The following is an 18547-nucleotide window of genomic DNA, read 5'->3' as shown; positions in this document are numbered from 1 at the left end:
GCTTGTTTTTCCATTCTTGGGATACTTCACTTAGTATAATGGGTTCCAACTCTCTCCAGGAGAACCAAAGAGATGTCGTATCACCATTATTTCTTATAGCTGAGTAGTACTTCATGGTATACATATACCACAATTTACTAATCCATTCATGAATTGATGGGCACTTGGGTTGTTTCCACATCTTTGCAATTGTGAATTTTGCTGCTACAAACCTTTGGGTGCAGGTGTCTTTTTTACAGAATGACTTTTGTTCATCTGGGTAGATGCTCAGTAATGAGATTGCTGGATCGAATGGTAGGTCTACTTCAATCTGTTTAAGGTATCTCCATATTGTTTTCCATAGGGGTTGCACTAGTTTACAGTCCCACCAGCAGTGTATGAGTGTTCCTGTCTCTCCACATCCGTGCCAACATGTATTGTTTAGGGACTTTTTGATAAAGGCCATTCTCACTGGAGTTAAGTGGTATCTCATTGTGGTTTTGATTTGCATTTCCCTGATGATTAGAGATGTTTAACATTTTTTCATATGTTTGTTAGCCATTTTTATATCTTCTTTTGAAAAATTTCTATTCATGTCCTTTGCCCACTTTTTGATAGGGTTGTTCGATTTTTTCTTACTGATTTTCCTGAGTTCTAAATATATTCTTGTTATCAGTCCTTTGTCTGATGTGTAGTATGCGAAAATTTTTTCCCATTCTGTAGGTTGTCTGTGTACTCTCATGACTGGTTCTTTGGCTGTGCAGAAGCTTTTTAATTTGATCAGATCCCATTTATTTATTTTTGTTGTTGCTGTGATTGCCTTAGAGGTCTTCTTCATAAATTCTTTCCCTAGGCCAATGTCTGTAAGAGTCTTTCCTACATTTTCTTCTAGGATTCTACTAGTTTCCCACCTAATGTTTAAGTCTGTTATCCACCGTGATTTGATTTTTGTGAGAGGTGAAAGATGTGGGTCCTGTTTTAGTCTTCTACATGTGGCTATCCAGTTTTCCCAGCACCATTTGTTAAATAAGGAATCTTTTCCCCAGAGTATGTTTTTGTCTGCTTTGTCAAAGACTAGATGGCTATGTGAGGATGGTTTTATATTTGGATTTTCTGTTCTGTTCCACTGGTCTGTGTCCCTGCCCTTGTGCCAATACCAAGCAGTTTTAATAATCACAGCTTTGTAGTACAGTTTGTGTTTATTACTGTTTTAACTGGCTGTAACCTAAATTCACCAAAATCCCTTTCATGAAGTCAAGGGCCCATCCTGTACATGTGTTGAATAAGGTGGGGTGACAGGAGGCAAACTTCCCTTCCTAGGGGGGCCAAATGTTGGGCCCTTCTATGGTTCAAATGTGTCCTTCAAAGTTCATGCATTGTTCAACATCCCTAATCATCAGGGAAATGCAAATCAAAACCACAATGAGATATCACTTAACCCCAGTGAGAATGGCCTTTATCAAAAAGTCCCAAAACAACATATGTTGGCGTGGATGCGGAGAGACAGGAACACTCACACGCTGCTGGTGGGACTGCAAACTAGTGCAACCCCTGTGGAAAGCATTATGGAGATACTTTAAACAGATTCAAGTAGACTTACCATTCGATCCAGCAATCCCTTTATTGGGCATCTACCCAGAAGAACAAAAGTCATTCATAATAAAGACACCTGTACCCGAATGTTTATAGCAGCACAATTCACAATCGCAAAGATGTGGAAACAACCCAAATGCCCATCAATCCACGAATGGATTAGTAAATTGTGGTATATGTATACCATGGAGTACTACTCAGCTATAAGAAATAACGATGATACGACATCTCTGGTTCTCCTGGAGAGAATTGGAACCCATTATATTAAGTGCAGTATCCAAAGAATGGAAAAACAAGCATCACATGTACTCACCAGATAATTGGTTTCCCTGATCATCACCTAAATGCACATGGGGGAAGGATACCAACTGGATATTAGACTGAGGCAGGGGGTGGGGGGAGGGGATGGGTGTATGCCTGCATGATGAGTGCGTTGCGCACCGTCTGGGGAATGGTCATGCTTGAAGGTGCTGACTCGGGGAGGGGGAGGTGGGGGGAGGGGATGGAGGTATGACTACAAGGTGAGTGCCACGCGCACTGTCTGGGGAATGGACAGGCTTGAGGCTCTGACTCAGGGGGATGGGTGGGACATGGACAATGTATATAACCTGAACTTATGTACCCCCGTGATGAGCTGAAATTAAAAAAAAAAAAAAGTTCATGCATTGTAAATTTAATTCCCAGTACAAGGGTGTTGGGAGGTGACACCTAATAATAGGTGATTAGGTCATTAGAACCCTGCCCTCATGAACAGATTAATGTTTTTTTCGGGAATGGGTTAGTTACCACAAGAGGGAGTTTTTTCATAAAAGTGAGTTTGACCTCCTCTTGCCCTTCTGCCATGGGATGACGTAGCATGAAGTTCCTCACCAGAGACCCACATCATATTCTTATACTTCCCGGCCTCCAGAACTGTGAGCCAAATAAATTTCTGTTATCAGTCACCCCATCTCTGGCATTCTGTTACAGCAATATAAAACAGGCTAAGACACACCCTGAACACAGTCTGCTGAAATTGTCTACCTGAGAACCTTTCTACCATGCTGATGCTTAATACCCTATGACAACCTCAAACCCATTGGTTATGATTTTTAAAAAAAAAAACAACATAAAATAGCAAGTGTTAGTAAAAATATAAAGAAATTGGAACCCTTGTGCATTGCGGGTGGATATGGAAAATGGTGCAGCTATTGTCAGAAACAGTATGGTGGTTTCTCAAAAAAAAAATAAAAATAGAATTCCATATCTGGGTACACATCCAAAAAGTTGAAAATCAACTCTCAAAGAAATATTTGTATTCCCAGGTTTATAGCAGGATGATTCACAACAGCCAAAATGTGGAAACAATCCAAGCATGTATTGATAGATAAATGGATTGACAAATGTGATATATACATGCAGTGGAATATTATTCAGCCTTAAAAAGGAAGGGAATTCTGGCACATACAACAACATGGATGAGCCTCGAGGACATTATGCTAAGTGATAATGCTTTTTAGCCAATCATGAGAGGACAAATACCATCTGACTCCACTCTCGTGAGATATCTAGAGTAGTCACATGCACAGAGACAGAAAGTAGAATGTTGGGTGCCAGGGGCTGAGGAGGGGAATGGGGAGTTAGTGTTTCATGAGGACAGAGTCTCAGTTTTGCCAGATGTTGAGCTTTGGAGATTGGTTGCACAACCATGTGAATGGTACTTAACACTACACAATGGACACTTAGACATGATAAATTTCATTTTGTGTATTTTAGCACCATTAAACATGTTTTTAACTTGTTAAAAAGTATGATAAATCCTCAAAAGCGTAAAGGAGGAAAAAACTTGATCCCATAGTTACTATGGCTTTTTTTTTAATAAAAGAGAGGAGAGAAAGTCTTCCAGCCAAAATTCTCATCCTTATTCTTTAGCCAAAAATGTTCAAAAACAGAAAGGCTGTGCACCAAAGTGTTTATATGGTGACCTCTCTGGGCAGCAACATCAAAAACCAGATGGAGAATTTTTCCTTCTTTCTTTATGTAAGTTTTAAGTGGTGAGATTGTGAGTGACTTCATCCTCTCATGTGTCTTTCAGCCTTTTTAGAATTAAAAAGTGAAACAGAAAACTGTGTTTGAAAATGATAAATAAAGTAGTAGTATAGTTTTGTATATTTTCAGTTGTCGTGAACGGTCCCAAAAAGTGCCTAGAACCTCAACTAATTAACTTATGAATGACGAGTTAAAATACTCAATAAACCGCCCCTCCCTGGCAGAGTCAACAAATCTAGACACAACTAGGAAATTAAACCTCTTTCACTTAGATATCCCCATAACACATTCAACAGTACACATGGCCGGGCGCGGTGGCTCACGCCTGTAATCCTAGCACTCTGGGAGGCCGAGGCAGGTGGATCACTCGAGGTCAGGAGTTTGAGACCAGCCTGAGCAAGAGTGAGACCCCGTCTCTACCAAAAATAGAAAGAAATGATTTGGACAGCTAAAAATCTATATAGAAAAAATTAGTCAGGCATGGTGGTGCATGCCTGTAGTCCCAGCTACTCGGGAGGCTGAGGCAGTAGGATCGCTTAAGCCCAGGAGTTTGAGGTTGCTGTGAGCTAGGCTGATGCCACGGCACTCACTGTAGCCCTGGCAACAAAGTGACACTGTGTCTCAAAAAAAAAAAAAAAAAAAAACAGTGCACACTAAGAAAAAAACGTTTAATTTTTTTTCTTTTAACTAACAGGTGATATCTGACACCACCCAAAGCAGCCATGGTTTAGAAGTGACTCTACTAGTGCAGTGGTGCCTGTGGCCTGTTAGGAACCTGGTGGCACCGCAGAAGATGAGCCTCAGGTGAGTGGGTGCAGCATCATCTGCATTTACAGCCACTCCCCATGGCTGGCATCACCGAATAAGCTCCGCCTCCTGTCAGATCAGCAGTGGCATTACATGCTCATAGGAGCAAGAACCCTGCTATAAACTGCACATGCAAGGGATCTAGGTTTCGAGCTCCTTATGAGAATCTAATGCCTGATGTTCTGAGGTGGAGCTGAGGTGGTGATGCTAGCGCTGGGGAGCAGCTGCAAATACAGATTATCATTAGCAGAGAGGTTTGACTGCACAATAAAGGCAATGCACTTGAATCACCCCCAAACCATCCTCCCCACCCTCATCCATGCAAAAATTGTCTTCCATGAAACCCATCCCTGGTGCCAGAAAGGTTGGGGACCACTGTCCTAATGTCTTGCAGGGTCTGCTATTTATTGTTGAGACAATTCTTTCCTCCCAGGTGCACCCCCTCCTTTTATCTATACTGAAAGCCCTTTCTGCCAGGGGCTGAGCCCCATTCCTGCCAGAAGAGAACAGGGAGAAGTCCCTGAAGAGAAGGCAGCCCTCCTCCCGCTCTCTAGTGAGGGCACAGAGTGAAGCTCAGGGAGAGCTTCCAGGGGGAGGAGGAGTCAGGCTGATATTTGAAGAGACGAATTCCTGTTTGGTGAAAATGTAAGAGGGCCTGAGATCCAGGCAGCGGGAACAGCAGAAGACACAGAGAACCTAGGGCAGGGGTGTCCTAGTCTTGCCCCACCCCCACCCCAGGCTGGCCTGTGTTTCCTTTTGGAAACCAGACAGCCATGCTTGCTGGCCACCATCTGATTAATATTCTGAGGAATGACAATCTAATATGAATATTAGAGGCCTGTGACCAGCTCGCCACCACTACACTGTAAATAGCTTCACCGCAGGTACCAAGATAAGGATTCCCGTCTCTCCCTGAGTTCTAGAATCCGGAAGCTGGGTCACAGGCCCCTCCTCTAGACCTCTCTATCCTCCTCCCTCTCCATATTTGGCGCTCTGGGGAGTCTCCGGCAGAGATGTGGGCCCTGGGGCAAGCAGGGCTGGGAGGGGCCCCATCCTCCCCCCTGCATTGTGACGTCTTCAGAAGGTGGAGGGGACAGGTAACATCATAAACTGCTGGCACGCCCCTCTCCCTCTCTCCCCCCACCCGCTTGCCGCTGGCCCAGCCTCAACTTCTTCTCACCGCACTCCCACCCCCAGGAGAAGGTCTTCAGCCTCGCCAAGCAGCCTCACCAGGCCACCTGCAAGCATGGATGCAAATGTTCCCAAGCCCCCAGAACTCCAGTTCTCCCCAGAGGCTCCCAGGACTGGCCTGAACCCCAGCTCAATCCTGAAGAACAAGACCCTGCAATGCAACGCTTCCAGCATGGTGGGCGACAGGCTGCCCCCAAAGACGGGCGCGGTGGTTATCGACATGGGCACGGGCACCTGTAAGGTGGGCTTCGCAGGGCAAGCCCGGCCCACCTACACCGTGGCCACCATTGTGGGCTGCCAGCCCCAGAAACAGGCCACCGCGGCGCAGACCTGCTTGGAGACGTTCATAGGCGAAGCGGCCCGCTCGCGCCCAGAGCTGACCCTGGTGCAACCCATCCGCAGCGGCATCGTGGTGGACTGGGAGGCCGCCGAGCTCATCTGGCGCCACATGCTGGAGCACGACCTGCAGGTGGCCACCCAGGACCACCCGCTACTGTTCTCAGACCCGCCCTTCAGCCCAGCCACCAACCGCGAGAAGCTGGTGGAAGTGGCCTTCGAGTCGCTGCGCTCCCCTGCCATGTATGTGGCTTCGCAGTCGGTGCTGTCGGTCTACGCGCACGGACGTGTCAGCGGGCTGGTGGTGGACACCGGCCATGGGGTCACCTACACAGTGCCCGTCTTCCAGGGCTACAACCTGCCCCACGCCACGGAGCGCCTGGACCTGGCCGGCAACCACCTGACCGCTTTCCTGGCGGAGATGCTGTCCGGCTCAGGCTTGCTTCTTGGGCAGTGCGACCTGGACACGGTGGAGAGTATCAAGCATCGCTATTGCTACGTGGCCTCCGACTTCCAGAAGGAGCAGGCCCGTCCCCGAGAGGAATGCAGGCAGACGCTGACGCTGCCCGACGGGCGCACGGTCACCCTGGGCAAAGAGCTGTTCCAGTGCCCGGAGCTGCTGTTCAGTCCCCCCGAGATCCCAGGGCTGTCGCCCGTGGGCCTTCCCACCATGGCCAGACAGAGTCTCCGCAAGGTACCCCTGGAGGGGCGGGCAGAGGTGGCCCAGAACGTGCTGCTCTGCGGGGGCTCCTCTCTCTTCACTGGCTTCGAGGGCCGCTTCCGTGCGGAGCTGCTGCGCTCTCTGCCCCCCGAGGCCCACGTGGTAGTGGCGGCCCAGCCCGCCAGGAACTTCTCGGTGTGGATCGGGGGCTCCATCCTGGCCTCGCTGCGAGCCTTCCAGTCCTGCTGGGTCCTGCGGGAGCAGTACGAGGAACAGGGTCCCCACATCGTGTACCGCAAATGCTACTGACCAGGGCGGGGAGTAAAACCTCTGCTACCCAGCCAACGCTGTCCTGTGGTCGCCCGAGGACCCGGCCCTTCCGCTGGTCGACCCACCCAGACACCTTGACCTAAAGCGCCTCCTGGTGATTCACCCCCTGAGACACCCCAAATCTGACCCCCTGAACCCACTTCCCAGGATCAATCCAACACACTATTATGTTCTAATCTATTTATTTGGGGGTGGGCAGAGACAGGGTCTTGCTATTTTACCCAAGCTGGTCTCGAAGTCCTGGCCTCAAGTGATCCTTCTGCCTCAGCCTCCCAAGTTGCTGGGACTACAAGTGTGAGCCACCATGTCTGGCCAATCTATTGCTTTTGATATAGCCCCCCAAGATTCCCCTGGGCTTCAAGCCCCTCAGTTCACTTGATATGCACTTCAAGGACCCCCAACCCATCCCACCAAGGAACCTGCCCTGGAGTGCTCCTGCCCCCTCTGGGAACCTTTCCATGGGTGCTCCAACCGCTATGTGCACCCCCATAATCTGCCCCCTATTTCAAATCCCCCTAAATTCCACTTGCCAAGACATCCCTGGTTCTCAGCACACCAAATCTACCTCTTCATTGGTTTCCCCCAGAATCTCCCCCCAACAAGGGCTGAACCCCTACATCTGCCACAGAGACCCATGTTCTGACTCTCGAGGGTCCCCCCTACAATGACTCACTAAAGGATACCCCTGGTACACAAAGATCATCCCCAAGTTCCATGTTCCCCCAAAATTCTCCCCTGTGTCCCCCCACCCCACCTACCAGGTGCTCCCATAACCCGTCCTCCATCCATACTCCCAAAGCACACCATGTTCTGAGACCCCCCCAAATCCCCTGGATCATTCCTGTTGCTCTGAGACCACCTCCTTGCCCCACATCTCCCCCAGAAATACTCCCGCATGTTCTGCCTCACAGAGCCCATTCCTCATTCCCGCAAATCCTCCCAGAAAGGCACCAGCCTCCCAAATTTGGACCATGCTCTGGCCCCCAGGACCATCCCATAATGACTCCACGAGACCCTAGGCCCTCCAACTCCCTCCTCCACAGACACCCCACAAAAATGCCCTCCCAAGGCCACTGCATGATGAACCCCAAGACAGCCCACCCTGGGGCTTTCATAGACTCCCCAGAGCCCACCCACAAGACCAGTCCCCAGTCGTGACTTGGACACCAATGGGTGGCAACATTCCTAAGGACAGCCCAGTCCACTTGAAAATGCAGGTGAAGGCTTCACATGGAGACTGGCTCTCTCTGCCAGCCCCTGCACAGGTGCCTAGGGGACGATCTTCCTGGGCCCACCATCCCCATCTCCCTCCGTCCCACTGGAAGTTTATCACTCTGCCTATTCCTGCGACACCGCCCCAGGGGCTTTCTCTAGGACCTGCCCTGGAGACGCTACTCACGATGAGGAGTCTGGGCATCCTCCTCCCGCGGTGCCTCAGGTCCCCTCTGGAGGCAGGACCCTCTGTCTTCCCGCCCTCCTAGGGGATGTCAGGACCCCCAGCCAGCAGTCTGGACACGTTTCCTCCAATTTATCAACACGATAAACAGGAACCTCTAGAGCTTACCTTTGTCCATGCCATGCCCTCTTCTCCCCCAGCCCAAGCTTTGGGGGCTGGGACACATAAGCCAAGATACCCAGATCACAAACATGCAGGGTTGGACCTGTCATCCCCTTCTCCCCGGAATGGGCACCCTCCTCCCAGGTTGCAGGGTGTTGAGACACTTCTTCTTCTTCCCACCAGGGGGCAGCACCTCCAAGCTCAAGGTGGGGATGGTTGCATCGAATTTAGAACCACCATGCTTGAAGCAAGCCAGGTACCCAGACCTCAGGGGAGACCCACACGTGCACAGAAAGAGTGTGAGTCAGGCTGAGTCTCAGACGCCACAGGAAGTGAAGGGACTGCAGAAAAAAATCCCACCTCCTCTTTTGCTGGGAAACCTCAAAGACCCTCACTTGTGACCAAAGTTTCCCCAACACCAAACCTTCCCTGGGGCATAAATTTCCCCCACAACCCTCTGGACATGTGTCCTACCTGCTTACACACTCCTAGTGATGGAGATCTCACTACCTCAAAGCTGTTGTTAGAAATCTCAGCTCCTTCTACGAGTCATAGATATGCTTCTACCCACCACCTGCCCCTCCAACCGCAAGCATCAAGAACACAGAAGACCCTGACTCCCCCTGCCGTTCCCTCACACACCCCTAATGTCTGCCCTCTGCCAAGCCAAATCCCCAATTTCTTCAATTCTGGTTTAAATCATTCGTGCGCTCATCTAATAAACATTCATTGATTACTCACCGTGAGCCTGGCATGGTGCCAAAAGCTAAGGACACCACAGTGAACAAGACCTGGGATCTCTGCCCACCATACCCTCCTTGAAGGCTCTGAGCAGAGAAGGTAGATCAATCACTTCCCTTTTACAGACACATTTCTTCCATCAACTTCCAACTGGTTCCTGTCTGTTTCACTCCCTGATCCACAATGCCTTTCCTTCTAAATGCCCCCAAAAATGTCCACCTCTCTCCACCTTTCCAATACCAACCCTGGATTTATTGCTAACCTGGATGATAGTAGGGACCTCCTCCTTGGTGTCCCAGTCACCCTCTCAGAGGACCCTTGCAGAGGGCTTTTGCAAAAAGTAGCTCCAAACATATTATTTTCCACTCAGAACATGCTGATGGTATTTCATCACATGCAAACAAAAAAAAAGTGTTTCCTATGGCCCTGAACCCTCTGCCAATCTCTGCAAACCTCTCCTTGACTATCCATCTCAGCCCCCTTCACCCTGGCCAGACTAACCACCTTTCTCTTTCAATTGAAGGATACATTTTGGTCCCCCTAAATTCATATGTTGAAGCCCTAACCCCCAGTCCCTGAGAATGGGACTATATTTGGAGATCAGGACTGTAAAGAGGTAATTAAGTTTAAATGAGGTCATTAAGTGAGCCCTACTCCAATAGGACCTCATAAGAAGAGGAGATTAGGACACAGACACACACAGTGGGGTGACCATGCAAAGACAGAGAGAAGATGGCCATCTACAAGCCAAGGAGAAAGGTCCCGGAAGAAACCAACCCTCCTGACGCCTTAAACATGAACTTCCAGGCTCCAGAACCGTGACACAATACATTTTTGTGGTTTAAGCACTTTGTTACAACAGCCCTGAGTGGACTGAAACAGATTTGGGTACCAAGAGTGGTTCTGAAAGGAGTTATAAGTACCAGCTACAACCACATGACCAGGCACAAAAATGAGGACTGAAATTTTCACTCATGTTTCTTCTCTAATTTGTCATGAATATGTTCATACTGGTGTGTACAAAATATATTTGTTTTCCTCCCTCTCTTATCCCCTGTCATGTAACATGAGATGCGTTGACTGTATATCATAGCATTTAAGTATTGTCAACTTTACATCACACCATTCAAGTTATAAATCAAGGAGAGGAGTGAACATCACCAAGGACTTCTGAAGAAACAGTGTGTTTCCGGTTTACTCAGGATAGCTGTATCACATTAGGTGGAAGTATGATGTCATTATTGTCTTTATTTGGAAATTAAGCATGATTTAAGGAGATGCATATGGGTGCCAGGTTGACAAGGGGTGGATGTGTGCTGGTGAATTTTACGTGGCAATCTGGCTGGGCTACCGTACCCAGATATTGCATCAAACATTATTCTAGATGTTTCAGTGAAGGCATTTTTTTTTTAGATGCACTGAACATTTAAGTCAGTAGACTTTGAGTAAAGTAGATTACCCTCCATAATGGGGGTGACTTTTACCCAATCAGTTGAAGGATAAGAAGGAATTCTGCCAGAAGCCACCTTTGGACCCAGCATAGCAGCCTACCCTGAAGATTTTGAACTTGTCAACTTCCACAATCACATGAGCCAACTCCTTAAAATAAATAAATCTCTCTCTCTCCCTCTCTCCCTCTTTCCCTCTGTGTCTCCCCGCCCCGTATATAGCCTATTGGTTCTGTTCCTGGCTAATACACCTGCCAAGCCTCTTTCTACCTCAGGACCTTTGCATCTGCTAAGGGGCTCCTTCCCACCTCCCACCTTGATTAAAGGTAGCCCCACTTCTCAGTATGACACAAAGCCCAGATGCCACAAAAGGAATGTTTAAAACAGTTGTCTTCATGTAAATATCCAAAAAAAATCCGCAAAGTTAAAAATCACCCCCACGTGAAGTCAAACGATGATTTAAAAAAAAATAACAGATAATTTTTAAAGACACATGACAAACGGAAAAAAACTATCTGTAATTCATAACCCAAAGGGATAATGTCTGTCATAGATAAAGAGCTCTTGGAAAGAATCAGCAAGAAAAGTTAGCAGAAGACATGAATGGAGAGCTCACAGACAAAGAGAAACAACTGATTCTTAGACACAGGAGATTGTTCAATTTCATAAGGGAAATGAATATTTTAACTGTAGTGCGATATCATTTTTAACCCATCAGGTTGTCAAAGATCAAGAGGTTTGATTACACCCACCGTTGGTGAGGTTCTCGGGAAACTGGCACTCATTTACCTTGCCAGTGAGAGCGGAAATTGATATAACCCCATGCAGGGCATGTTACCGTATCTATTGAAATGACAGATACACACACCTGGCCCAGCTATGGCACTTCCAGGAATTTCTCCTTCAGATACAATCAGCTCATTTGCAAATTGATGTCAGTGCAGTTTGCCATTCTGCGTGGCGGCAATTTCTGGTGGCAAAACTTTGGAAACGAGCTAGACTACCACCTGCACAAACTGGCTTCCAAAATTGCATTCCGACACAGCAGAAATACTACTAATAAACCACCAAGCTTTGTTTATTGACAGGGAGTGATCTCCAAGATATATTTTAAGTGAAAAGGAAAAAAAGGAAGGCCCAGAACAGTATGTTATCATTAACATAAAAAGAGGAGTAAATGGGTATGTGAACGTTTGTTGTGAAATATCTCGAATATCTCTAGAAGCTCACAAGAAACCTGAACAGTGGCTACTTCCAGATCAGTGTTTCTCAATCTTTATTTCATGATTTCTCACTAAACAGCCTTTTTTACACATTTTTTCCCTAAATGCCGCCCAAGAAAGTTTAATGGGATGAACATATTATATAGCTGCACCTTGGAACTATGTGAAATTTTAACCATGTAAATATATTTTTTAAAATGTGGATATTCCTCAAGCATCCACCTAGACCACTCTGTTTTCTTTGTAATCTTCTCCCCATCTGTGATCGCCAGACTTATATCAGATTCCTTGTTAATTGTTGGTGTCACCCGCCTCCGTCGTGAGTTCCAGGAGGACAGGGGCCACCAGCACATTCCCAACTTCCCACACAGTACTCACCACACAGCGAACATTTGTTGAATGATCCACAACGTTCAGACATTTATCCAGCGACCGAATGAATAAGCCATGATGTTCAAACGTTTGTTGAATGACTGAAGGAAGGAGCCACAACGTTCAGACATTTGTTGAATAACTGAAGGAGCCACAGCATTTCAAACATGCGTTGAGTGACAGAATGAATGAACCATGACTTTCCAACGTTTGTTGAGTGACTAAATGAATGAGGCAAGAGGAATCCTCCTCTGTGAGGGGTGAGAACCCCCCTACTCCCTCTCCTCCTCCAGCATTGGAGTCAAACAGGCCTGAGTTCAAGTCACCTTCCTCACACATTGTGTGAGCTTGGATAAGCGATCCAAGCCTCGCCTGTAAATCAGAGCAATATCAGTACTCAATTCAGGGGGATTTTAGAAGGATGAAGTGAGATCACCCAGGCACTCCTGGAAGTGTAGAAGAACACCTCTCAAATTTCAGTTGCCTTTGAGATGTGTTCACGTGCTTAGTACACAGCAAGCACCTACACATGGTGTCAAAACTGCTGCTGCAACTAGAACATGCCAAAGACAGATCCCTGCAGTCCAGCTGCAAATTCCCCCTTCCAACAGCCAGCCACCAGGGGCCCGGAACCCTTCCCCTGAGGGTTTGAGCAGAGAGAGAGGCCTCCTGTCCTTTAAGGGACCCTGGAGAGGAAGTATTTGGGGTCATCCCACCAGGCAAATCATGAAGCGAGCTGAGATGATGCTAAAGTGTGTGACATGGGGTTACCAAAAACAGGGGCAGAGTTTGTCTTCCTTGTAAAATCTGACACCTTGTTCATCATAGAACTTTTTGAGTTCTTTTTGATTTTTTAAATATTGCATCGATTCCAGGGGCTGGAGGTAGGGAAGAATAGAGGGTAATGGTAGTGGGTAGGGATTTCTTTTTGGGGTGATGAAACCGCTCTGGAATTAAGTAGAGGTGGTGACATTGCACAACCTTGCCAATGTCCTAAATGCCACTGAATTTTACACTTTAAAAGAGTGAACGTTATGGTACAAGAAGTAGTCACAATTTAAAATATTGTCTTGGAAGAGCTAGATGGCTCATAGTTAGCCCAGGAATAAATTCGCATGCAACATAAAAAATAAAATAAAATAAAACCTGTTATGGACTACAGAAAGAAAGAAAGAAATTGACCTCCGTTACTGAGATTTTTGATGCCCTCTTAAATTTTGCTTGGGTGACAGGGAAGACTCACTCCCCTCACCGCAATCCCAGCCCCAGGAGGAAGACACCAAGCAAGTGGACTTGAAAGTCTCATCATTGGAGATTCAAGGAGCTGAGCCCATCAGAAGTGGCATGAGGCTGGCCCAGAAGGACTTGTCAAGAGGCAGAACTGCAGAGCCAGCTTCCCATGGAACCCAGGAAATCACCCCCACTCCCACTTGCAGCAGGGGAAGCTCCAGCTCCTGGGCCCACCCCACCCAGGCCACTGACCCAGGAACAAGAGGGACCCAGCCAACACCTCACCCCAGCACAGCAGAATCAAACCCAACCTGGGGAGGAAAAGTGTAATTCCCAACAGACAGGGAATTCTGGTTTTATTTTTGTTATGGGGAAGTTTATTTGGGGAGAGCATGGGTTTTTTTGAAATGGGGCGTTGTTCTGTCATACAGGCTGGAGTGCAGTGGTGTCATCATAGCTCACTACAGCCTTGAACTCCTGGGTTCAAGCGATCCTCCTGCCTCAGCCTCCCAAGTAGCTGGGACTACAGGTGCCACCACCATGCTGGGGTACTTTTTTTCTTTTCTTTTCTTTTCTTTCTTTCTTTTTTTTTTTTTTTTTTTTTTTTTTGGTAAAGACAGAGTCTTGCTATGTAGCCCAGGCTAGTCTTGAACTCCTGGCCTCAAGCAATCCTCCTGCCTTGGCCTCCCAAAGTTCTGGGATTCTGGTTTCAGCAGGATCATTCTCTCACACACACACACACACACACACACACATCCCTATACCCTCCCCCTTGGCTGTGCACATAGGGTCTCCTAAAACTTCACTGGACAGATGTGGCTGCCAGATGTGGGGAAGAAAAGAAAGATCTGGAGCTAATGGATTTTTCCAGAACCCCACTGATGGCTGGCCAAGGTGGGCAGTGAGTAGAAGTCAGGCCTATCGCACCTGGTTGGCAGTTACCAGTCACCCCCAAGGGACTCGTCTTACCTCCTGCACCTCCATCCCTTCCATCCCCTTCTCCCCAGCCCCACACCTCCCCTTAGACCAGATTAGACCTCCTCCTCCTCCTCCTGGGCACCTAGCACCCCATCCTTCCCCTTTCAGTCTACCCCCCACCTCATAACCCTGTGAATCTCTTCTGCAAGAAGCAGATCTGACCATGCATCTCTCCTGTTCAATATCATTTAATGGCTCTCCATGGCCCTGGGGCTAATCAGTTTTCCCAGAGCCCCACTGATGGCTGACACCCTCCTTGTTCCCCACTGCATTCTGCATTCCAACCACCTCCCTGGCCTGCTTTTATTTCCTCAAACTCAGCACCTTCTTGCCCACCTCAGGGCCTTTTCATGTGCTGTTTCCTCCAGGGAAATATATTCTTTCCTCCCTTCTGTCCCTAGTTCACTCCTATCCCCACTTCAGATCTCAGGGAAGCTCTGTGTGACCATTCAGGCTGGTCAGGTCTACATGTCACCAAGCTTGAGTCCACCCTAACATTCATTAGGATGGTACATTCTGCCTACACAGGTGATCCAAGTCAGGTCAACCTCCGCCAGCAGACTACCACTTCCAGGCGGGCACAGGCTGTGGGTGCCTCGTTCACTACTGTGTCCAGGAAGTTGCACTTACTTGTAGACAATCTCAGAGCTTTCCATCCAGTGGGAAGAACAGACAATAAACATGGAAAGAAATAAGAATTTCAGGTGGCAAAAAGTTCCCTGAGGAAAACTGAAATGGGACAATGTGACAGGTGATCACAGAGGACCTGAAAGGATGAAGAGGAAGAGATTTCTAGGCAGAAGGAACTACAAGGGCAACAGCACAGGGGTCTTTGAGAAACAGAAAAGGGACCAGTGTGACTGGAACAGAGTAAGTGAGAGGGAGAGAGGCAGAAGGTGATGCCAGGAAAGTGACGGGAGCAGGTTGTGGGGGGCCTTGTGGGCCATGACAGTGTTGAATTTGACCCGAGCCCTGTGGTCCCAGAAAACAGTGAGGGTTAAGAATTCCCTCACCCTTTGTGTTCTGAGAAACCGTCTACTGCACAGAACACACATGCCCACTGTGATTGTTAATGTTATGTGTCAACTTGCCTGGGCCATAGGGTGCCCAGATATTTGGTCAAATATTATTGTGGGTATTTCTGTGAGGGTGTTTGTGGGGCAGTTTAACATTTGAATCAGTAGACTGAGTAAAACAGATTGCACTCCCTAATGTGGGTGGGCCCCGCACAATCCGTGGAAAGCCTGAATCAAACAAAAAGGCTGGCCCTTCCCCAAGTAATGGGGAATTCCTCCTGCCTGACTGTCTTTGAGCTGGGTCATCAGCTTTTTCCTGCCTTCAGAGTCAAACTGAAACAGTGGCTCTTCCTGGGTTTTGAACTTGCCACCCTTTCAACTGGAACTACACTATCGGCTCTCCTGGGTCTCAGGTCTTTGGACTCAAGACTGGAACCATCAGCTTTTATGGGTCTCCGGTTTGTTGCCAACTGCAGCCTCCATAATTGCAGGAGCCAATTCCTTTTAATAAATCTCCCCCTCGCACCCCGTGTTCTGTTTCTCTGGAGAACCCTGAGTAATACAGAGGTCTTTATTTTCCCATGACAAGGCTAGACCCAAACCCTTCAAATTCCCATTTTTGCCTCATAAATAAATACCTGCTTTTATGTACTTGTCTCCACTGATCAACTGGAACAAAATGTTTGTTAACCAGCCGGGCGCGGTGGCTCACGCCTGTAATCCTAGCCCTCTGGGAGGCCGAGGCGGGTGGATCGCTCGAGGTCAGGAGTTCGAGACCAGCCTGAGCGAGACCCCGTTTCTACTAAAAATAGAAAGAAATTATCTGGCCAACTAAAAATATATATAGAAAAAAATTAGCCGGGCATGGTGGCACATGCCTGTAGTCCCAGCTACTCGGGAGGCTGAGGCAGTAGGATCGCTTAAGCCCAGGAGTTTGAGGTTGCTGTGAGCTAGGCTGACGCCACAGCACTCACTCTAGCCTGGGCAACAAAGTGAGACTCTGTCTCAAAAAAAAAAAAAAAAAAAAGTTTGTTAACCAAACTTTGGTTAGGCTTCCCTCCTTCCCCAAACCCCTAAACTTTGGTCTATCCTCACTCTGAGCTAGCTGATGGCCCCTTCTGAGAACAAACTGTCCTCTGGGTAAAATAGCCCCTGATAGACTATCCTATCACATCCCCTCATCCCACTTCCCCACACCTGGTTTTTTATACCCTTGCTGACTCCCTTCTGTAAGAGAAAAACCCTTTTGCCTGATTTTTGAGATGCTTGCAGACTTTATAGTCATAGGGTTTCTGCTATTGCAATAATACACACACACACACACACACACACACACACACACCCTTGCAATAATTTTTTGGAATAAAGTTTCCCTTTACTCAGCCCAGATTTGTTTTTTATTTGGCAGCCATAGGAAGGACTTTGGATTTTTTCTTTTCTAGAAGCAATAAGAAGCCATGGGAGGATTGAGAGAAGGGAAGTGGCATGGTCTGCAGCAACCAAGTGGATTCAGGGAAACCAGGAGGAGGGAATAGGTAGTGGCAGAGCTGGGAAGTGGGCAGACTCAAGCTGCATTTTGGAGGGTGGCTCGGCAGAAGGATGAGAGTTAGAGGCAGGTCTCTGGAAGTCCCCAAAACCTCCAGCACAATAAACTTTACCAGTTTCATGATTTGATAGCTACAAGCCCAGTCAACAACAGCGGCTCAGCACTGGAAGAGGGAATAAGCTTGAGGTGGAGGGTGCAGGGGGAGAGCCCCCTGGAAGGTGTAAGATCATAGAGCACTGAAGCCCAAATGGGGAAACTGAGGCACACCACGGTACAGTGCCCTGCCCGTAGCCATCAGCATACCCGTGGCACAGCTGGTGTTACTGAGCAATCGATGGGCTCGTTTCCCAATACGCATAGAAACCAAGACCATGGCACTAGCCTTTGAGCAAAAGAAAAGCTTTACTGCAAGTCAACTGGCAAAGAAACAATAACAAACACTCAAATCTGTCTCCCGGAGCTGGGCGCTGGGGTCTGCGTTGGGTTTTATATGCATAGGGTAATAAGGTGTGATCTGATTGGCTCTCGCAAAGAGAGGATACCAGAAGGCATGATCTGATTGGCTCATGCCGTGTGCCATGCGGTATCCGCTTCTTAATTCAGTCCCCGCTCCTCCTCCGACGGTGAAGCACTTAGGTTCCACCTATGGTTGCTAGCTTGGTTCATCTGGGTATGCCCAGGTTACCTGGCCTTCAACGTGGTGGCGGTGGTCCATGGTAACTGACAAACAACTCACAACTTTGTTATGTAAAAGTTGAGCCAGATTGGTCTGATGTAGTTACACTGGGGTTCAAACCCAGGTTTCCTGCCTCCCAGATCTGGCTTGTCCCGCCACCCTCCCCTGTTTCCTGAGCAAATAGGATTTGAGCCAGGAGTTGCATTATTGCTGGATTTGCAGAGTGGGAGAGGGATGAGGGCATTCTGGGTGCGGGAACAGAGCGGCTACAGGTGTGGAGGCTGGAATGAGAGAAGCAAGATGCAGCGAGTGAATAATGGTAGAGCCAGCGTGCAACAGTCACTGCCGGACTCTGCTGTAACCACCCCACAGCCCTCTGAGGTAGGAACTATCAGTGGAAAAAAGCCAAATTCTGTAAAATAATTTAAAGAGATTTATTCTGAGCCAAGTTTGAGGACCATGACCTGGAGCCACACCCAAGAAGCCTTGAACAAGTGGACTCGCTGTGGTTGAGTTAGTTTGGTTTTTATACATTTCAGGGAGAGAAGGATTACAGGAAAAGTCATAAATTAATGCACGGAAGGCGTACATTGGTTTGGCACAAAAAGGTGAGACATCTCAAGGGGGGGGGCTTACAGGTTATAGGTGGGTTTAAAGACTCTTTGACTTGTAATCAGTTAAAAAAAATGAAGCTTTGTTGAAAGGCTTGGAATGTTTTAAGTTAAGACATTTAAAACTTAAGGAGAAAGAGAGGTTGCAATTAAAAAGATGTTCAAACAAGTATCAGTAAAATACTTATAAAGTTAATGTAATTTTGGATCAGACAATATGGGT

The 18547-nt window shown here is 47.7% G+C and overlaps 1 protein-coding gene across 1 annotated transcript; it reads left to right on the top strand.

Annotated features, from left to right (window-relative positions):
- The first annotated feature begins 5653 nt into the window (after nucleotides 1–5653).
- ACTL9 (actin like 9) lies at nucleotides 5654–6904 on the top strand. The gene has a single exon (XM_045548199.1). The coding sequence runs from the start codon at nucleotides 5654–5656 to the stop codon at nucleotides 6902–6904; it is 1251 nt and encodes a 416-aa protein (XP_045404155.1).
- Nucleotides 6905–18547: the final 11643 nt, after the last annotated feature.

Source organism: Lemur catta, chromosome 1 (genome assembly GCF_020740605.2).
Source record: "Lemur catta isolate mLemCat1 chromosome 1, mLemCat1.pri, whole genome shotgun sequence".
NCBI lineage: Eukaryota > Metazoa > Chordata > Mammalia > Primates > Lemuridae > Lemur > Lemur catta.
This window is presented reverse-complemented; position numbering and strand designations above follow the sequence as displayed.